The 23,330-nt window shown below is 35.0% G+C and overlaps 1 protein-coding gene across 4 annotated transcripts in view; it reads left to right on the top strand.

Annotated features, from left to right (window-relative positions):
• The window catches only part of ACSS2 (acyl-CoA synthetase short chain family member 2), a 62,959-nt gene that overhangs the window by 17,500 nt on the left and 22,129 nt on the right, over window positions 1–23,330 (top strand). For all 4 annotated transcript variants that reach the window (XM_087889238.1, XM_087889237.1, XM_034414072.3 and 1 more), the window contains 5 exons: window positions 4,213–4,304; window positions 10,888–10,991; window positions 12,515–12,587; window positions 13,955–14,030; window positions 14,799–14,913. In XM_087889238.1, the coding sequence (XP_087745364.1) occupies window positions 4,238–4,304; window positions 10,888–10,991; window positions 12,515–12,587; window positions 13,955–14,030; window positions 14,799–14,913 (435 nt within the window). In that variant the 5' untranslated portion in view covers window positions 4,213–4,237. The remainder of the gene's footprint in view (window positions 1–4,212; window positions 4,305–10,887; window positions 10,992–12,514; window positions 12,588–13,954; window positions 14,031–14,798; window positions 14,914–23,330) is intronic.

Below are 23,330 nucleotides of genomic sequence, written 5' to 3'. Positions count from 1 at the left end.
CCTTTTTCTCCAGGAGAGGTTTGAAAAGTATCATCATTTTTCATTGAAGTTTCATACTTTAACATTGGTTTATCGATTTGAACTTAAAATTGAGTAGAGATGTTTCCTGTTTCTCACCTGTTTGTTGTGGTTTATACCAGGAGTTGTGTTGCACTTAGTTCTGTGGGGGAGGTTGAAGGTCAGAATGGATACTGCCGTGAGGTAAATTAGGTGCTGTTGAATGTATTTGTTGGCAGCTCTACAATTTTAAAAAATTGGTTTGAGGAGGAATTTTTAGGGGGATATTATGATCAGTCTCCTTTGCTCAGTCTACGATTTCTGGGTGTTTTTCTTAAAATATTGTTTTTAGCAATTAGAATAAATGGGTCCCTAACGTCCCACAAAAAGATTTGAGGTTGCTTGTAGCCCTGGCATACGTTTCAGGTTATCTTTCCTCTAATTAACTTGTTCAAATAACTACTGTATCAAGAACCTGCATTAATTTTCCTTCAATATTTAATTTTAGCTTGCAGATAAAAAAAATGAAAGCAATTCTAGTAATTGGGCTGACACTAAGACCTAAAGCCAAACAATTTCTTCTTTATTTGCTTGTTCAATTAAAACAGGTTTTTCTTGGGTCCTTGTTTTTCTAGTTTCTTCTTTGCCTCCTCTTTCCATTGTTTCTAAATTCCGTTACTTCTTTTCATTCAAAAAGTGGAGCCTGCATAAGCCTGCAGGTTTTATATTTGTTTTTATTAAAATCTACAATATGACCCCTACTTAATTAAAAAATAATGTTGGCTTTGCGTTTAAGAAAATATGCAATTTTTAAGATGAGGGATATGGAGATTGTTAAAGAAATTTTTGAAACTTTTTTCCCAGGACTATTTACTAAGGGTATGTGTATGCTTCAAAATGATCTGGAAGAAGTGCTTTGGATGATAGACAAAATTTAGCACCTCTCTGTTGTTTATTAAAGCAGCCTGACTTTTTTTTTTCCAGAATTTGGCACAAGGCTGAGAAAAATACTCAGCTTCTTTAACAAGCCCATTAAGTTTAATGAGTCAACTCACTTTTGAATTCTACATGATCCTTGTGATTATTATGTAATGCACATGTAATATGCTGCCTTGAACATTGGTTTTTCCAATTCACCTTTTAGTTTGTAACAATTGTGAATAAATGAGAACAGATGTACAAGTTCTAGTTCTGAGAATACCTGATTGCAGTTCTAAAGAGTACAGAACAGAAAGAAGTACAGAAAGTAACCAGTCTTGTTCATGGTATATGTTGAAAACTTCTTGCAAAAGATTTTGTGAGTCAAATGCCCTTTCAACATCTCTAAGATTACTGGTGTAACTTTTTTTAAAGCAAAGATATTGTCATTCACATTTAATCATGTCTAGAATTTCAAATTATTATTTAAATTTATTAGCCAGAGACCACACTATACAGTAGTGGACTCTGAAATTGAATGGTTGATTAATGTGTTTTTGTATCTATAGGTCCAAACATCAGAAAGAATATATGTTTTTGTAACCCCAGCCTATTATATTTAATAAGAAATGTTTCCCTCTCTCTCTATGTTGATACTATAATGTGATATCTATATCTTGTTAATATAGTTTTGTGGGAAAGAAAGTTTACAGAGAATATATTTGTGAAAGGCATAATTGCTTCTTTCTTAACTGAGCTTGCAGTGGCTGCTAGTACCAGAACTACTTTTATTTTATTTTTTGGTCTTTGGATGATTTTTGCTATCTGTTGAAGAATGGTAGGATCAATTTTTCATGGTCTGTCTTCAGTCCTGAGCTTGTCTTGTGTTTTATTGTCACCTTAGCTTTAAGTAAATACATGGACATGAACTTGCTAATATTGTATTGTGTAGGAGATCATAAGTGAAGGCCAAACCATTCTGAAATATTTCAGTTGTCTTTGTAGTTGTTATTGGGGATGTTCAGGCTTTCAAAATGCAATCATTATCCTTTGTCCATCTTGCCAACAGAGAATGTAGTAACCTCCAATTACTGTGTGGTAAAGAGTCAGATTTGTCATATCATGTTCTGATTATTGTGCCATCATTTTTCACAACAGATGAAAGGTTGTTGGCTTCTAATAAGTGATAGTTAAGCTAATTTTACATTTTACAAGTTGACCATCTCTGGTCACCTTGTAAAACTAAATGATTCTATTTAAATGAAAAAAATACATCATTTGGATTTGGGCTTTATTCAGAGTTTTGTTTTTTCTTGTTCAGATTTATTTTGTGAATTCTGTATTTGAAAGACTATAATTTTAATTTATGCTCAGCTTAAGAGAACAGTTTGTATCATTTTAATGTTGTCATATTCTTCAGTATCCTTAATAATTTATATCATGTGCCAAGTCTTTATCTGTAGGCAAGAAAGAATGAATACCTTTTTCTTTTTTTAATTTTTAATTTATTGTTTTATCATAAAAAATAAAATACAAAACAATAAAACAAAGAATGAATACCTTTTTCAATTACATTCTACACTGCCCATATTATGCAAAGTGATTTTAGTGCTTTCAAATGAAGGTAAACTTTTGAAATGTTATACAGTTATAAATCTCTTGAGAAAAAAAATGCTGTGGACCATCATTTTGAGCAAGTGCTCAATTAGGTTGGAATTAGTGGCAATTTTAAGTACGGTATTTGTGGAGAGATATATGTAGAAATGGATTTAAGCATTGAAACCATGGAACATATGTTGATATTGTGTAAATTTTTTATCTGTTGCAATTAGGACAATAGTGTCAGTCACTACACATGCATATATATTTTTAGTAATAAATTTGGTTTGGAAATGGATAAGCTGTGAAAGGAAATTTCACAGTATGGTATTGAAAAATACATTTTTCTGAGCAAAGCTCTATGCCTGCTTTGCCTCCTCCAACTGTTTCTTATTTAGGTTAAGAATTATAGGAATATAAGACCTAATGCAGACAGGACATTAGCAGTTGTTCAAGGGGTTTGACTTGGTCAAGAATTAATGAGTGATACCTATTACTACAAGTAATATTTAGTAAATGGAATAGTTTAAAAGCCCTAAATTTATGCATTAACAGTCTGGCTGCATTCCCATATTTTGCCAGTTGGCATGATCTTAGCTGTATCTGCAAAGCAGAAATGTATGCCAGTTTTAATTACTGATTGCTGATCCCTCTCTTCACTTCATAAGAGTCTGCATCCTTGCTCAAGTAACTGTGCCTATATTTGTTATTTTAGGAGCACTTGATATTTAGACCAGGTATGGGTAGAAAGCAAAATGCCATCTTTCATATAAATTTATAAAAATCATAAAGATTCACACTGTTTGTCACCTGCATGTGGGCAATCTGGAACAAAAGAATTGTGCTTGGCTGATAAATATTTTCTGCCATTCATTTAGAAAGCAATGCTATTTTTCCACAGAAGAACAGCAGAAATTGTTTGGAAAGCTAAGCTAATATCTGCTACTATATAGGGCAGAATTGTGCCTTTCCCATATGATTGAAGGTGCCAGCTTCCTATTCCCAAATTAAGGGCAGATACCATTACACAAAATAGCAAAATAATCTTTTCACACCTTCTTATAGGACACTTTGTTTTCTTAAGAAATGTTCTTGCAATTCTGTGCATGGCTATTTGGAAATTCCCTCTTTGGTTTACACAGGATTCCAGGTAAATATGTATAGGATTGCATTTATTCACATTCAAATTGGTGTAATGTTAAAATACTCTAGTCCTTTATCCAGGCATATATGTCATCAGTACCAACATATTCTTTGCACAAACTTTGAACATGAAAAGAAAGGGGAAAAAAGGCAAAGAAAATTTTCCTAAAATTTGACTTCTCGTATTTAGGAACTTGCCATTTGAAATCAGTGAACTAACATTTTGATAAATTGCAACCAGTCAGAAAGCAGTAGCAAATCATACTATGTCAGTGCAAATGCATACTTTGGAAATTGGAACATATGGTTCCCTAATTGTCTATTGTTTTGAGGTCTTCTTCTATAGATAGGATCTGCTTTGTATATTTTTTAACTATTTCAAAGCTGCGGTTTTTCCAAGGTGGCATAAACTATTTACTCTCTATTTCCATGTAAAAAACACCAAGCTGCTTTAAGCTATTTTATTAGTTTTTGTTTATAGTAAAACATGTGAAGTTTAACTTTGATATAAGTTTTTTTGCATTTATACTGTATATCTTTTTTCTTTTCTTATAGGGAAGGAAATGAACCAGGAGATTCCATGAAAATTACATATAGTGAATTGCTGAGCAAAGTCTGCCAATTTGCCAATGTTCTTCGAGAACAAGGTATCTGATGTTGTAGGAATTCACATGCTTTTTGTTGGAAGTTGCTCTGGACCTTGACCAGACTGATAGTTACTTGTTGTCCCCAACTATGAATTGATGGTTTTCCTCCCCAGCTATGAGGAGGAGACACAACCTTTAAATAGCTATCATGATTTTTTGTTTATATATGTTTCTCATAAATCAGAAAACAATTAAATCAGAACCATAAATTAAAGCAATATCATTAAAAAAGCACCAGAGAGAAGGAAAACAAATTAAGTCTATTAATCCAACATTCTTACGGAGCTGACCTGAGAGAAGTGGTAAATCTTCAGTGCAATCAAAGGTATAGACACCTGTCTGGTTTTGGTGGGTTAGGAAGATTTCAGAGTACCGGTACCATCACAGAAAATGGTTGCCTGTGAAAAACATGCATGATGACACACTATCAGCTTTGGCACAAAAAATCTAATCCTTTCCTGGTAATCTTAGTGAATGAAGAAGTGAAGACAATCTCTTAGGTACCTTGAAACCATGTTCTTGTCCACATTTTCAGACCTGGAAAACTGAGAATTACCCCTTGAGTTGTGTTCTCAAAATGCCCCACAAATTTGTCACAGCATGCCTCCAAGAGTTTTAAGGTAAAAATTTCCAGAGCAAATGGTAGCATTGTAAGTTCTTAACTGTCTTAAAAACTGTGCTACTTGAAGATACAATGGGCATTAAAAAATAGCAGCTCACCTTCTAACTTTTGCTGCAGAGTCAGCAGTTTGTGAACTAATGTGTATTGTGTCAGCATGTGCTGGACCTTACACCATTTGCACTCTATTAATCTCCTGACCGGTTTCATCATCCACAACTCTCCATAAAGCCAGGAAGAAAGCCTGATTTCACAATGGTGATTAGGAGATTTAAGTATAATCATGTCAGTGGCCAGTTTAACTTCTTTTCATAGGGGAGCTTTGATTGGATCAATGGTTATGGATTTTCTAGTGCATTTTTCTAGCTCATTTGAAGAACACATCATATTCTATACATTTTAGGAGTCCTCATCTGTTCCCAAGAGAGGTGATGACAAAAGTTTAACAAGTGATGGTTTGACCAGTACAGCAGAGTGACCCCAGTATCTAGGCTGTCATCCTTCTCATGTTGCAAAACAAAAATTGAATTGAGAATATGTGCTGACCTAGGTTGTTATTTGTTTCTGATTAAAGAGAGAACCATGATTGTCATAGAGGCTATGAAATCCCAGACTTGTCTTACTAGAGTGGCAACAGTCTCAATGTTGAAGTCCCAAGATCAGAGTTCTGGAGTTTTCCAATACCATTCAGAGGCCATCTCAGAGCGTAATCAAGGAGAATTCCAGGATAGCAATGTGGGTGGTATATCAAGCAGCATTTTCATCTGTCTTGTTAATTTAAAACTAGTAAAAGCCCCTCTACTCTAGTTTGGAGAAAAGCAGTTGGTATTCTTAACTTCTGGGTTAATATTAAGTGAAAAAGCTGGCTGTAGATTAGGGTAAAATCTGTCATCCAGATTATTTACCATGGTCTAATCCAGGGGCGTCAAACGGATGCGGATCACGGGGTGCTTAAATCTGCCCCTAGGCCTGGAAACAGCGAAGGACCAGCCCATGGTGCCTCTGCCAGTGAAAACGGGTGCCCAAGCTCCGTTTTCGCTGGCAGAGCGCTCGGGCCACCACAGGTGCCTCCTGACACAAATGATGTTGAGCTGGTCACTCCCACTCTGGCCATGCCCACCCCGGGCCCCGAGGTCAAACACAACCCTGATGCAGCCCTCAATGAAATTGAGTTTGACACCTGTGGTCTAAGCATTCAGCAGGAGGTCAGATTAGATGACTTCTAAGATCCACTGCAATTCCATTATTATAACTGACATGTGAGGTCAGTTCTCTCATCCACAATGAAATTATTAAGTGTGATCTTGTTGTGCACTCAAAATTAACAATATTACCTGGGAAGAAAAATCAGAAGATGTACCACTAGGTTCCTGGTCATATGAGAATGGACTAAAGGAGGTTATGGAGCCACCATAGTTGTCTATGCCCTTAAATGTTATCTTCTAATCCTCACCCTCCATAACTGATGATCATCTGAATTTGAATTGTATTTAACATATTCTAGAAGGTGATTTTGTGGGTGTACTGGAAATGTCCTATGCTTAACAATCCAGATCATAATTTTTATTGTGACCATTAGCCTTATTTTGATGGCTTTACAGCCATAATTTAGACTGTAATTTTTATAACTACCAGTAGCTCTGCTTCTGGCATATTGTTAAGGCAGAAAAAGTTTAGTATTAACTTCAGCTTTGCCACATTGTCTCAATTCTTTTGAGTCCACATTTGAAACAAGATTAATAAATTCAATCAGATAAGATTTTCCACATCTTTGCAAGATATATAGGTTGGTAGCAGGGTGAAATCTACTTACCTTCCCTACCGGTTTGGAAGTGCATGCTTTATATGCATGTATACATCACATGCAATTTTGGACCCTCTGCACACGTGCAAAGCCTTCTGCGCATGCACAGAGGGTAAAAAAAAGGTTACTTCCTGGTTAAAACCTGAACCACCCGCCATCGGTTCGGCCAAACCAGTCTGAACCGGTAGCATTTCACCCCTGGTTGGTAGGTAAGGAAAGGGTACACTTTTAAAAATGAAGATGGCTAAGCATACCCTATTCCATATGCATATTTTAGTTCAGTTTTATTCAGTCATTATTTATCCTTAAAGTCAATAAGGTTATAGCAGACCTGCGGATCTTTATAGAACGCTCCACTCCTGAGATCAGCTGGTTCCCTGCATGCTCTTAATAAATTTATGCCATGAACAATTTCCTGTATTTCTTGAAGCTCTCCATTTGTGGTGTTTAGCTTGAAACATTTAAGAACCAGGAGTATAACTTTGATAGCGGTGTTTGAAGGGGAAATATCTGAATAGAGCTGCTTGTCACCCATCTCTTCTGATTTTGTACACTTGTATATTTTGTACATTTGTACACATTTTATAAACCAGAGTGTCTTCCCCTTCTGAGGTATGCTAAATATGACATCCTACTATGAAAACATTGTACATATTGATCACTTTTCACCCTAAATGAAACCTAAACTTTCTCAAGCAGTACATTCCTAAACAGTTATACAAAAGTACTCCTTAGTAATAGAATAGAAATATACTGATGAGTAAGGCAGTATGCATGAAGGCAGTAACTGTGTTTGAAATTATTACTGTCACCTGTTGTCTACTTGATATCTGGCACAGAGCTAGCAAATATATGAACATGTTTGTAGTCCAAGCAATTATTTTTCAAAATGCAGGTGATTATAAGAATAGTAGTAGTTGTGCTGATACATGGAATGATTATAAAATAAAATTATGTACCATAAAATTTTAAAATTTAAGATTTGATCCTCATTTATTATCTCAGTATGATCAGACTGATATTCCTCTTTCATGTTGGTCACTCATTGTTATATTCAGTCCACATTCTTTCAACATTCATTGATTCTTGATTCTGCCTCTTTTTGTTTTATCCTATAAACTTCTGGTTTCTCCTTGAATTACTTAGCCCTCATTTTCATATTACATAGTAGGCAGAAACACACTCATCACAGTTTTACTTCTTTCAGCATTCATTCCTCACAAAAGACCATTTTTACTATCCATTACTGCCAGCATTTGCATACTAACATTTTCCTATCTTCAATAAATTGTTTCTGAAGGCAGACACTTTCATGTACTTGCTTTTTTTTTCATTTATGTAAAATATACAATGTTTTTTTTCATTTATGTAAAATATACAATGGTTTACTCCCTTGGGAATGGGGTGGCATAGAAATGCGACAAAATAAATAAATAAATAAATACTCCATTTTCCTTTTCAAACATAATTAATTTGGTTTGGACACATCCATTTTCAGAGCCATACTTCTTATTGCATCATACAACCTAACATTCATTGCATACAAAAATACAAGTACATTCATTTCTCCAAGCAACACATCTCTCATATTACCATAAACATGACTTACACATTTATCCATAAATCTGATCCTTGTCCTAAATAGTAAGATTAGGGTTAATCATTCACTAATCATACATATTATTCCCATATTAGTCTACCTGCATCATACATACTCTGTTTCCCAAAAAATAAGACATCCCCTGATAATAAGCCCAATTGGGCTTTTGAACGCATGTGCTAAAATAAGCCTCCCCCCCAAAAATAAGCTCTCCCTGAAAATATTTAAACACAGAGCTGGAAATCAGGTAAGACGGCAAGAGGAGCCCCACCTTGCTCCACATGCCTCAAAATAATAAGACCTCCCCGAAAATAAGGCCAAGCGCTTATTTTGGGGTTCAAAAAATATAAGACAGGATCTTATTTATGGGGAAACACGGTAGGTTCTGCTGAATTCCAACCCCATACCTGCACAAAACATTTCATAAATCAAATTTATTTTCCTTATCATGCACTTTCTTTAAATCAATATATGTACAATAACGGCTTCATTTATTTCTCAATGACATGTTGAAAAGCAAAGTTGAAAAGCTAATCTACAAACCCCATGCTTAGTATAAAGCCATAATCTCTTCCTGTGTTTCACACATTATCACCCTTCAGGCAGAATTCTGCCAACATTCTCAGGCATGTTTAACAAAGAAATCCTCCTGTGCATTTACATTAATTGTTGCTACATTTCTCTTTTTATAAGACAGTAATGATAGAATTCTTTCAATTTTCAGGTATGGATGTAGTCTTTACTTACACATGTTAAAGAAGTCACAGAACTACTCCACGAGCAAAACATATTCATATTTTAACAAGTCTCAGTTATACCAACTACTTCTATAGCCCAGCATTTTTCAGTATTCTCACAGCATTTACAATTTTGATTTTGCCATTTTTTCTTGGCAGTAATATTTATAGCATTAGTTTCAATTTCACTGTTTGACATATTACATGGCATATAAGCACTGCTTGACCAGGGTCCACAGCAGGGGTGGGTTTCACTTACATTTGCTACCGGTTCGCTCGCTCGCACTCGCTGCACTTGTTCACGCGCCACTTCTGCGCATGTGCAAAAGCTTCTGTGCATGCACCGATCATATTTGATGACATCCGGGAGGGTGAACGGAGCCTCCCACCGCTGCTGCTAATAGTTCGCCTGAACCTGGGCAAACCGGAAGCAACCCACCACTGGTCCACAGTATTATCAGGCATGCTACACATCCTCTCCATGACTGATTTTCTTTGTTATCCTCTGGGAGGAGGTTTCGTGGTATCCAAAGCAGAATAACTGGATTCTGTAATAGCTTTGTATCATATAGTATCAACCTTGTTAACTCTCAAGACTCTTTTTTCTATTATGTATTCGAAATGGACTGTAATTAATATTATATATATATGTATGTGAATATACATTTGTGTATGTACAGCATATGTATATCTGTTTTTATGTATGGGTATGGGTACATATATATATTCTTTTGTGATCAGGCACCAGAATTTCATTTTTATTGTGTGCCAGTGTACAGAGAAAAAGTGACAATAAAGGTCATCTCATATTGCTGTCATTCCCATACATATTTCCAAACCTTTCCTTCTAGACGTCCATTGTTTGAATTTTATCCCAAATAATTTCATTATTTCATTTTAGTCCACTGTCTTTTTCTTTGGCCCTTTTAATCTGTTTCCAGTTTTCAAAGTTTCTATCACAATCATTCTGTATTTTCTATAATCCTGTACTCTTGAACTGTTTTATGTTCTCTTTGACTACATTCACTATATGCAATATTTCTCTTTCTTGTCATTTTTGCTACACCCATTGTCTTATGTGCAGTTTCCCTCATCTGCATCTGCTTTCACTTCATCATTCCACCAGTCTCTTTTTTCATTCTTTAATTGGTAAAATTCCACGTACTATTAATAAAATTCCTCATACATATAATTCTTTTTATTCTGTTGAAAGCTGCTTTATTTACCCTCTTTATTTACTTTTACTTTCCAGTCATTCTCTTGGAAAATTAATCTACCTTTAAATTCATTTAGCACTTGTATTTTAACTTCCTGCAGTGTATATGCTTCTTCCACTTCCCTTTCTTTGATACCAGTTTTTTCAGTAATTTATAGAACCAATTCGGGCTAGTGGTTAAGATGTCAGGCTAGAAACTGGGAGACTGTCAGTTTTAGTCCTGTTTTATGCATGAAAACCAGCTGGATAATTTTGAATCAGTCACCCGCTCTCACTCCAACCCACCTTACCAAGTTGTTGTGGGGAAATAACCTTGAGTTATTTATAAAAACAATAAAAGCAAGAAATAAATAAAACAGTGAAATCAGTTATGCATTTTAATTCCTTTTTGAAGAGTGTGTGTGTTTTGAACATTTCTTTATTTCATCTTGATGCTGGCTTAAATCAGAGCAAAGATGCCTTCTCTAGCTCTGAGATCCTTAATTTAACAAATGTCTATTTGTTCAATAAGTTCATTTGATTTTTCAGGTATTATTATGATGTTTTGTGTGGTTGACTGGGAAAATTGTTTTAGTTAGCTGATCTGAGATTTTTCTTTTCTTCACAGGCGTGAAGAAAGGAGACAGTGTTTCCATATACATGCCAATGATAATTGAGCTAGTGGTTGCTATGCTAGCTTGTGCCAGAATTGGAGCACTTCATTCTATTGTGGTAGGAATATTTATTCAACGAAAACATTTATTGAATTATAGCCTTGAAGCAGGGTGAAATACTCCCGGTTTGGACCGGATTGCCCGATTGGTAGCGATGGAGGCGGGTGGTTTGGAGAACCGGTAGCAAAAATCCCTGCCCGCCCCTATGCCCAGCTGAGCCGCACAATCATCAGAGGCTTTTTTTTACTTTTAAAAGCATTTTTTCTACAACCTCTTCGGCTGAAAAAATCCTTTTAAAAGTAAAAAAAAAAGCCTCTGATGATCGCGTGGCTCAGCTGGGATTGTCAAAGGCTTTTAAAAGCATTTTTTCTACAACCTCGGCGAAGAGGTTGTAGAAAAAATGGTTTTAAAAGTAAAAAAAAAAAGGCCACGCCCACCCAGTCACATTACCCCTCCCCCACCAAGCAACGCCCACAGAACCGATAGTAACAAATTTTAGATTTCACCACTGCCTTGAAGGTTATGAGTTACTAATTGAAATTAGGGCTAGTGTGTGTGGTCTGCAAATCCAAATGAAACAGCAAATGATACAAAAAGTTCTTGCTGCCAACTAATGGGTATTTTTTAAAAAATTGAACTCTCTGTGTTTTATTGTTGTGAGCCACCCTGAGTCCTTTCGGAGATAGGGCGGCATATAAGTCCAAATAATAAATAAATAAATAAATAATGGTTGTCTGTATTTTGCAGATCAGGTACTGTACAATAAAACCTAATTGAAATGAACTATGACATAGGTAGCAATTTAAACTAAGCTAACTCCCCTCCCTGTGATTTTGAGTTACTTTCTTGAATAGGTGAGTATGCCATTATGCCACTTTTTGACTAAGCAGATGCTGATTAATCACTTTGTTTTCCAAAGAAGACCTCAGGTTTAAATAATTTAATTTAAAAAAAAAAATCTCCCTACATTTTTAAGGAGTTTAACCCAAAACATTGCATTAAATAGTTCAACAGAATACTGACAAATTGCAAAGCTTCAGTCCATAGCAGCATGTTTATTTGCTGTGATGCTTTGCATTAAAAGTTTGCAGCATTTGGAACTGAATTAGGCAAAGGTCTTCTAATCCAGCATGGGTGCTGTTGCTGTATTTGTTGGCTTCTTCTGAAAGGAGCCACGCCTTTTTCTGGACTCATTCAGTAGCCAGCCAGCGACCTCCTTTCCTTAGTTCAAGAGGCATAATGGAAGCACCATATCCTTAAACCTTCTTAACTCAACAGTATGTTTATACATTAGGAAAAAGGCAGCAATTTTGATCAAGCTAGGTTTCAATGAAACCTGTCTACAGTTTGTGATTATAATTATTTGCAATGCGTTTCTCACTGATTGTAACAAAGATTTTCTTCTAAGGAGTTCTGCTGTATTGTGAAACAGAGTTTTCAACTGCCTTTTAACTAATTAGCTAAAAACATTTATATCTGCATTATTCCTACTCACAGTCAGAAATCCTATTCAAAAGAGTTCAAGTTGGCATTGTTGTGGCTACTGCTGTTCGGTAGTTATATTTGTGATTATGATTTCAGTTTGCAGGCTTTTCAGCAGAATCTCTTTGTGAGAGGATTCTAGATTCCAACTGCTCGCTTCTCATAACTGCAGGTAAATAGCTTTTTGATAACCTGTAGGTTCTTTAGTATATAATCAGCATAACCTCACTGGGTTTATAATTAATGATAACTTTATACTTTTCATCTTTGAAATAAAAGAAGGAGCTATTTCCAGTTAAAACACATAGGAATATGTTTGATCAATCTATTGTCAATATAACAGTGTTCTGGAATTATAAACATTTTAATTCATAACTTTTGTTGCTTATGATCTAATGTCCAAAGTATTTTTAAAAAAGAATTTAATTTTCTTAGCTGTTATAAAGCAGGAAAATGCTCTAGTTAAAAAAAAGCAGGCCTTACATTTGAAAAGCCATGGCTTGCTCAATTAATGCTTTTTATTAGATGATCCTTCTCTAATAAAATTAATTGATTTTCAGATTTGTAAGACCTACATTCATTTAACTGTTAGACCCATTATGTTTTACAAATGAAGGCAAATGCACATATCCCAGGATAATGTTGCATAACAAATCTGAGTTGGTCACCGGAACCAGAGATTTAGTCTTCCAAGCTTTTGGACTCGTGCTGGAGCCCATCCTGAGGAAACTTCTCTCTCTTTCCAGAATGTGTGCACTGGGCTGTTCTATGCGTAGTATTTGTAGAATTTATGTGTTGCCCAATTATGTGTGGCTTTTAGTTCTTATTTGAGGGGTTAATGGCCAGCTATTAAGTTGTTGGTTCTTTCTTTGTGCTACAGCACAACATCCCAATTAACAACTAAAAAACCACACACAACCACACATCACATAAATACTACATATAGAACACCCCAGTGCACACATTTTGGAAAGAGAAACATTCCCTGAGGATGGGCTCCAGCAAAATTCTGAAAGCTTAGAAGACTAAACCTCTGGTTCCAGTGTCCAACTCAGAATGGATCCTGCAACATTATGTTTTAATGTGCAACAACAACAACAAAAAACAGCTATTCAAGTTATTCAAGTTGTTCAAGCTATTCAAGAAGCTTTGAAGATGAGTTTGGACAGCCATTTGTCTGGAATGGTACAGGATCTCCTGTTTGAGCAGGGAGTTGGACTAGAAGACTTCCAACTTTGTTATTCTGTTAAGTTCTGTTAATTCTGTCATGAAATAAATAGGATGCCAATACCAGAACTAAGATATGCCAAAGGCCATCCAGTTTGTTCTGATTGTTCCCTAATCTAACCCTAACCCACATCCTTTCAAATTCCCTGAATTTTGAAGAAACTGCTGCTGTTACTGCATTGGCCTTTCCCTTAAATCCATTGTTCTCTCTTTCTTTTACATTAAACTATTCTGTCCCTCCTTTATGATGGATAACCTTCAAGGGCTGGCCTGTTCTGATGAGCCACTTTAATTATTTACTTGTTGTTTTAGATGCCTTTTATAGAGGTGATAAGCTGATTAACTTGAAGCAGATAGCTGATGAAGCCTTACAGAAGTGTAAAGCTAAGTAAGTAAGTTCAAAGATTCTTTTCAATGAAGGGAATTTGTGATATATTTGTTTCCTTAGGAATAAGCATGGACTCTAGCTTTAAAAATATCCTAGCATTCCAGACAGAAGATCAAGGAAGTAAGAACGACACAAATTTCAGTAGGATAGTTTTAATGCTAGCCTTGGGTAAATGCAGAATCTTGAAAACTTCTAAAAGAACTTCCAACCTCATTTATTGTGAGTTCATTAAGGGAGAATCTTTTGGAATGATTTGAATGCTTCTTTCAGATTTCTTGGAATCTGAGTTGAAATGACATTTATAAGAAGCTACCCTACTTCCTTTCAAATACCTTCTCAGCCGCTCCATAATTTCTTATATCATGTGTGAGGAAATATATAGATGTGTATGTAAAAATGTATTCCCAAAGTAATAGTTTGAAATGACAATAAAAGACAGTCATGATCTTGTCATGTTATGGGTTGACTTCATAGGGCAGCCACCCCAAAGATGATTTGGAATCTGTGAAAGGTCACTCAAGGGAACTAAGACCTTATATTAAAATTCATTAATTTTGCCCTTTAATATAAGACTGGATATAATTTTAACCATGATTCAGGTATTTGGTACTAGAACCCTACTGTTCCTTTAAATATTACTATTTATTGTTGTGATCCATATAAACTATTCTACCTATTTAATTTAGCTTGTTTACTGAACTAAAATATCAGGAATATTGAAGATTTTTTTCAAGTGATTCATGTTCATGGATTCATCTTCTATTTTAGGGGTAACCCTCTGGAAAGATGTATTGTGGTTAAGCATCTAGGAAGAGAAGAACTAGTTCAAGATGGGTCAAGCAGCAAGTCTCCACCTCTGAAAAGAATCTGTCAAAGTGTGCAAGTGAGTTATTGTGTAAACGTGGTGGATCTGTGGGGCTTGAGCAGGGGTTTTTGTGGTAGAGAAAGAGAAAGAAACGTGATTGCATAACCTAACTATCATGCTGGAGGGAGTTTAGATTTTTGCCCTCAAGGTTGTGCTTCATTATACTGGGCAATTAAGGAACAATTCAGTATTGCAGGTAGCTGGGTTGGGGAGATAATCTTTCTGTTGTCAGTTCCATTATCTTTGTGATAATGAATGGTGTTGATGCTGTTATTGATCACAGAAGGCAATATTTGTCTTTTCATTTTTATATAGTCTTTTCAAGATAAGTACATGTGGTCTGTAACATACAACAAAAATGGTTAACATAAATTAAAGTTACATTTTGTTTCTCTCCTCTCCTCTCCTCTCCTCTCCTCTCCTCTCGTCTCCTCTCCTCTCCTCTCCTCTCCTCTCCTCTCCTCTCCTCTCCTCTCCTCTCCTCTCCTCTCCTTTCTCTTCTCTAGTTCAGGAACTCTTTATAATTAATTTATCACGATAGCATGTATAGAAAACCATTTTTACTAAATATCTAAAAACATGTTACATTTATTTCCTGGTTTTTTTTAAATACAGCAAGAATTCACCAACTTATTTGTATGATAAAATTAAAGTCTGTGAACATTCTCCCAGGGTACTTTAGATCTAGACTGGGAGATGGGCTATTTTCATCAATACACTTAGGCTTGCAGATGGCAAGCTGGAATTACTAGTCTTTGTACTTTATTCCGTTTAGGGTATTTCCCTTTTTAATCAAGGAAAGTCATTTTTCCAAGTTTAAGGAAAAAAAGTACAATGGTATGTGAATGGTAATTCAGAATCTCTTCTGTTTATGTTTGCAAGGGGTTTTTGCTACTACTGGAAATCAGACATATTTTAAAATCAGCACCCAAAAATCCATTAATCCAAGCATTCCCCTAATCTAGTCCTACAACTCCCAAAATTGCCATGCTGGCTGGGAATCGGGGGTTAAAATTCCACCATATCTGTCAAACGTATTAGTTAGTATAACCATTGACACAGTAATTCTTTATTTGCCTTTCTGATATCTTTGAGGACTTACCTCTGCTTGCTCTCAAACATATATCATATAAATATATTCTTATGTCCTCCTATAGACTAATCAATTTATCTGTTTACTACCATTCCTGATCTTGTGCTGCTTTATTAATAAATAGTAACTAGCTGCTCCTGTCACATCTCCAAAGTAGTAAAAAAGTTGTCTGTTTCCTGAAAAGTTTCTATGAATTTAAAGCTACTTTCTCTGTTGGAGACATTTCTTACCCAATTAAATAACCACAATCTTTTACAATATTCATACAAGCCAAGAAACCCTAGTCTTGCAATTAGTGTCTTATTTTAAACATGCAATTATGAACTTTTATATTTCAGTCACAGTTTAATGAGAAGTTTTGTTGTTGACTTTTATCTAGTTCTCACTAAGCTAATAAGTATTTGGATTGTACTATTTCACAATTCCAAATGGATCTACCATCTCACTGAGTTTTTGCTGCTCATCAAATTTAGACCCTATTTTTAGCCTATTACAAGTCTCGTATCCATTAATAGCAACACTATAGCAATTGCTTATCATTGGCTTTATCACAACAGACTTCCATGACATTTTACATGGACTTGTAACCAGAAGAGATCAGGATTGGCAGCCAGGTGGGAAGTATGCATTTATTGACTATGCCAAACTACTACCAATTTTTAAAGGTCAGAACAGTAGAAACATCCCTGAGCTTTGATTGTAAATTCTGATAGAAACTATTGATAGAAATGTACGTTTGCTATATTAGGTTCTTCAGATAAGCAGTTGGTCACAATCCTCTGCCAATATCCTCTTCCTTATTGGGGAGGGGAGAGAAAATCTATCTGTGGCAAATAAATAAGCTGCTTCTCTGAACTCTTTTTAAAGATTGCATATTTCTTACATTAATATATCTGTTGTTAACAGGAAAATTAAGTGACTGACCATCTGCTGTCCTTAAGAATTCCTAAAATATCAATTTTTCACATAATGCTTGATTTTTAAAATTGAGCCATCTCATCCCTGAGGGGATGTTAATTACATGGCAAGAAAAGAAATTTCGGATTGACTCCCTGGAAAAAGCGCAAGAATTCTATGACCATTACATAAGTGGGGAGGATGAACAAGACAGCAGAGAGGAAGCAGAAAGCAAACGTTAGGAGGACCAGATATCAGAGGAAAAATTGACAGAACAAGACATAAGAAATCAAAGGGAAATAGAACGACAGATGAGAGAAGGAGCCAGAACTAGAGCACAAACTGAGACAAGAGTAAGGAATGGACCAAAACTTACATACAAATAACAGGATGGAAGTCGAAATAAGGATGCTATCACTAAACATCAATGGCATCAATTCACCTATGAAACGTAAACAAACATTAACAAGACTTCAAAGAGAAAATATGGATATCATCTGCCTGCAGGAGGTCCACATTGAAGAAAAACACAGTGACTTTTTAAAATGCCCCAAACTTGGGAAACTACATCTAGCGCTGGCACAGAACAAAAAAAGAGGGATCGTAGTATATATAAAAGATTGCTTAAATTCGAGGAAAATATACAGTGATGAAGAAGGTAGAATTTTGATAACGGAAATCACAACAAATTATAAACAAATTCTTTTAGTGACAATCTATGCATCAAATACAAATCAAAAAAATCTACAATAAACTACATAGAAAAATAACTGAATTAGACTGAAAATATCTGCGTAATAGGCGACTTTAATGCGGTAGTAGACAATAAAAGAGATTACAGGTCTACAAAGAAAAATAAACAGAAAAGACGAAAACTACCAAGTGCGTTTTCTGAAATGGTCCAAGAACTAAATCTAAGAGATGCGTGGAGACAATTAAACCCAGGGAAAAAACAATACACCTTCTTCTCTCACCCACATAGTTCATGGTCACGCATAGATATGGCACGGATGAATCCAGAATTGATTAATAATATAGAAGATATAGAAATACTGCCAAATACCTGGGCTGATCACAGCCCTTTAACAATAAAATGGAAAGGTCAGAAAAAAGAAAGGAGATGGACTTTAAACCAAAGAATTGTAAAATAAAAACCCTATTTACAAACAATGGAAAAGGAATTGAAAAACTTTTTTAAGGAGAATAGAAAAGAACAAACAACACTACAGAACATATGGGACACTACAAAGGCATATATGAGGGGAATAACAATAGCTTATGTGGTGAGGAGAAATAAAGAGAAAAGGGAACAACAAATGTCACTATTGGAGAATCTCAAAAAATTGGAAACTGCCCTGCAGAAAGAACCCCAGAACGATAGAATTAAGGAAGAAAGAGACCTAACGAAACATAAAATCAATCTAATACAACAGGAAGCAATGATATGGAACATAAAAGTGGCAAAACAAAATTCGAAACAGCGAATAAACCTGGAAGATGGTTGGCCCATAAACTGAAGAAGGAAAAAACTAAAAAGCTGATAAAACACCTACAGGATGAACAAGGGAATCTGCATTACAAGATTGATGGAGCATTATTGACCATTATTCAAAGTTACTTTCAAGCGCTATATAGTCAAGAAAGTATTGCAGAAGAAAATATAATAAAGTATCTACAAGAGAGAAACCTGCCAAATATACCAGAGGAAGCAATAGAAATGTTAAATGATAAAATTACCTTAATAGAGATGAAGGAGGCAGTTAAGAAACAAAAAACAATAAAACACCTGGGCCAGATGGGATTCCTGCGGAAATATATAAAAAATTCCAAGAACCATTAGAGGAAATTATGTTAGAAATGTATAATGATGTATTAGAGCAAGCTAAAATGCCAAACTCATGGACGGAGGCATTCAAAACATTAATCCCGAAAGAAAATACCGATAATCAATTGATACAAAACTATAGGCCAATCTTGCTACTAAATGCTGACTATAAAATCCTGGCTACGATTATAGCAGAAAGACTCAAAAAGATATTAAACAATATTATTCATTTGGATCAAAATGGGTTTCTACCCAAACGACAAATAAGGAACAATACAAGAATTATAATGAACATATTAGAATATTATGAGGCCCACCCTGAAAAACAATTAGTATTAGTACTGGTGGATGCACAAAAGGCTTTCAATAATTTAAATTGACAGTTCCTAATCATACAATTAACTACTATGAAATTTGGAGAAAAATTTATTAGAATGATCAAGGCAATATATTCAAATCAAACAGCGAAAATAATGGTAAACAGAGATCTAATAGACAGTCACCATAAATAAGGGGGTTTGGCAAGGATGCCCACTATCCCCCTCTTATTTATTCTCTCGCTAGAAGTTTTATTGATCCAGGTTAGGGATAATCAGGAAATAAAAGGGTTAAAAATTAAAAAAGAAGAGTATACAACCTAGGCATTCGCAGACAATATGGCTTTCATAATAGAAGATCTCCTTGAAATGGGAGAATTATTAATATAAGAAATAGAGAAATTTGGTAAGGTTGCTGGTTTAAAAATAAATAAAAACAAAATAAAGATAATAACCAAAAATCTTACACAAGACCAAAATAAGGAATTAGAGAGGATATTGGAAATTCAAGTAGTGAAAAAAGTAAAGTATCTTGGCATTTGGATAACAGCAAAAATTTCCTCCATAAAAGAAGATAACTATTTAAAGCTACTACAACAAATTCAAAAGGATTTAGAAAATAGGGCGAAGCAACAACTATCTTTGATTGGAAGAATTGAATATTTTACCAAAAATTTTATACTTATTCCAAATGGTACCCATAAAACTAGGAAAAAAGTTTTTTGAAGAATTGAACAAAATAACTCTAAAATTTATCTGGCTGGGGAAAAAACCTAGAATTAAATTAAAACTCCTACAAGATTCTAGAATTAAAGGAGGCTTTGGCCTTCCGGATTGGGAACTCTACTACCAGGCGGCAGCAGTATCATGGCTCAAAGAGTGGATAAATTTAAAAAATAGAAGAATATTGATAGAGGGACATGATCTGCAACAGGGCTGGCATGCCTTCATTTGGAAGGGAAAGAACAAAGCTCACAAATATTTCCAGAGACACCAGGTGAGAGATTTGGATGAAAATTAAAAGAAATTTCTATACAAAAATCCCTAGATGGATATCAACAATGGAAGCAATGGTCTACCCTAATTTAATTGATTTAAAAAGAATAGTAACCTATAAAGAGCTTCTAGATGGGCAAGGGAAACTTAAATCCAATCAGAAATTAACAACACAAGGAATTAAAATAGATTGGTGGCCTTACCTACAGATTCAAATAAGATATAAAAAAGATTCAGAACAATATGGGTTTCAAAATGAGCAACAAGAAATGGATAAAATATTAACAGGGACGGATGAAAAAATGATCACCAAAATGTATAACTGCCTCCTCAAATTTAAAATGGAGGAGGAAATTGTGAAAGAAACAATGATAATTTAGGCAAAAAATTTCGGGTATAATATAGAATTGGAGCATTAGGAAAAATTATGGGGAAAAAATTATAAGATGATGATGTCGGCTGCATACAAGGAAAATATCTATAAAATGTTTTATAGATGGCATTTACCCCCGGCGAGATTGGCCAAGATGTTTCCAAATTACCCACCAAATTGCTGGAAATATAACCACCAACAAGGGACATACTACCACATGTGGTGCACATGTCCCAAAGCCAGAAATTATTGGTCAAAAATTAAAAAACGGTTGGAGGAAATTACTGAACTAAAAATCGACATGAAACCAGAGTTATTTCTGTTGCATATTGTAAAAGGAAAGATGATTAAAGAAATTCAATACCTTATGCTTCATATACTTACTGCAGCCAGAATATCATTTGCCCAAAATTGGAAACAACACACCCCATCAAACACAATGATTATAAAAAAGGTGCTAGAATGCGCAGAAATGGACAAATTAATGATGGAATTAAAAGACAGAGAAGAAACAGTATACTATGAGACATAGAATAGGTGGTATAATTGGCTGGAAAAGAAGTCTAAAATCAATGTATAGTGAATGTTAAGAGAAGATAATATAGCGGAAAAAATATATTTAATGTGTAGTAGATATGTATGTATTGTATATATTAGATAAATAAATACTTAAGAAATAAGAATGTATATGTACACAAGAAGCTGAATGATAAGCTGAAAATGAGAAAAAATTCCGATAATGTAAATGTGATTTTAAAAGTGAAAAATGTTGAATAAAAAATATTTAAAAAAATAAAATTGAGGCATCAACACATCACACAGTCTTTAATGTAGCCCTTAGCGCCCCTCTTTAATTTTATATATTCATTTTAGGCACACTTTATTCCAGACTGTTAAGTTACATGCATATTCCAATATGGTGATGCTTAACTTTGTTTGTAGCTATTGAATTGGTATATAGCCTAATTGGGTATCTTCCAGATTAATTGGACTAAATTTCCTATAATCTTTGAAAAGTTATGAGAAACATCGTCTGGTGCATCAGGAGAATACAGGAGAAGTCTGTGAAGAAGTGCATATCCAATAGATAAAGCCTTTGCCATTCTCTAGCCATTTTAACTCTTGTAGAATAGATTGTTGCATCAGTTCTGATGATAAAGCAAATGAAGAAATGTGAACAAGATTCAAATGTTTGCTACCTATTTCTTCAGGTGATTCTGGTAAGAAGGAAGCTAAACTATAATTGCAAAATCATTTTCTAGTTTTGTGTACATCAAAGATTTAGATTGTAAAATCCTACTGATTAGTATCACTTTATGGTAAGACCACATTTGGAATACTGTAACCAGTTTTCGTCACCATGATAAAAAAGATGTTGATACTCTAAAAAGAGTGCAGAGAAGAGCAAAAAAGATGATTAGGGACTGGAGGGTAAAACATAAAGAACGGTTGCAGGAATTGGTTGCCTACCCTAGTGAAAAGAAGGACTAGGGTTGATAGGATAGCAATGTTCCAATATCTAAAGGACTACCACAAAGAAGAGGAGTTCAACCTTTTTTCCAAGCACCTGAAGGCAAGACAAGAAACAATTGATGGAAACTTATCAAGGAGATGACTAATCTAGAAATAAGAAATTTCCTGATAGAACAATTAATCAGTGGAACAGCTCATCTTCAGTAATTGTGGGTGCTCTATCACTGGTGGTTTTAAAGAAGAGATTGGACAATCACTTGTCTGAAATAGTATATGGTCTCCTGCCTGAGTAGGATATTTGATTAGAAGACCTCCAAGGTTCCTTCCAATTCTGTTATTCTTTTATTAGCACCACTCATTCCCTTAGAATGGCAAACTTTCCTTATTGTTATTAGAACATTGAAGTTCATCAAATTGATTAGGTAGGAAATAGTGAAATTTGGGTATGTGTTTGCCTAGCAGAGGCATTTGTTTTCACTTCTCAGACTAATCTCACTATCCTTTATACATGGCGATTCATAAAAAGTAATCCCTGCTGCATTAGTCTATGAAAAAATAATACCAACCACTGGATAATATTTTTATTTTAAAGAAATAAAGTTTCCTTCAAGTTTAACTCATGCTGACTAACTACATAGTTTTCTTAGCAAAAAATATAGTAGTGGGTTGCCATTAACTTTATTCCAGGATTCATTTTACTTTCTTGTCCAAGCCCACAGCTATGAAATTTCTTGGTGGTCTCCTATCCAAGTGCTAACCAGTTTATGTTCTACCCAAGTCTTTCAAGATTAGCCAGGGTAGTATCGGCCAAAATGCCAAAAAAGTTCAACACCTCCAACATTCTTCCATCAAGAATGTGTTAACAAAATCCAAGAGATAGGGAAGAAACAAGACACATACACCCCACCACTGTTAGCCAGGAAGTATGCATGTCAACATCATACATTTCAATTTTCCAAACTTTATAACTATTTCATATACTTAACTAAAAAAAGGGGGGGGGGAAGGGGAGAGAAAGCTTTATTGTTGCTGTGAAACAATTGGAAAATCAGAAATCCTTGCAGATCCTAGAGCCTGGATAGCTCAGCAGACTAATGCATTGTAATTTAATTCCAGCTGTCTGCAATTAGTAAGTTCGAATCTTGCCAGGCTCAAGGTTGACTCAGCCTTCCATCCTTTCTAAGGTAGGTAAATTGAGGACCCAGTTTGTGGGGGCAATAAGCTGACTTTGTAAAAATATACAAAAGTATGAAGGCTATTGCTTAACGCATTGTAAGCCGCCCTGAGTCTCCGGAGAAGGGCGGCATATAAATCAAATTTTTTTTAAAAAATCCATTTCAGGATTCTCAGGAATCTATCAATCTCACAACTTGTTCCTTCTCTAGGATAAGAGAATTTATGTGGCTTGGATTTAATCAAGAGCTACCAAACCAGTGGTGGGTTTCAAAATTTTTTACTACT

The sequence above is a fragment of the Pantherophis guttatus genome, chromosome 3 (genome assembly GCF_059756535.1).
Source record: "Pantherophis guttatus breed Tessera chromosome 3, ASM5975653v1, whole genome shotgun sequence".
Lineage (NCBI taxonomy): Eukaryota > Metazoa > Chordata > Lepidosauria > Squamata > Colubridae > Pantherophis > Pantherophis guttatus.
This window is presented reverse-complemented; position numbering and strand designations above follow the sequence as displayed.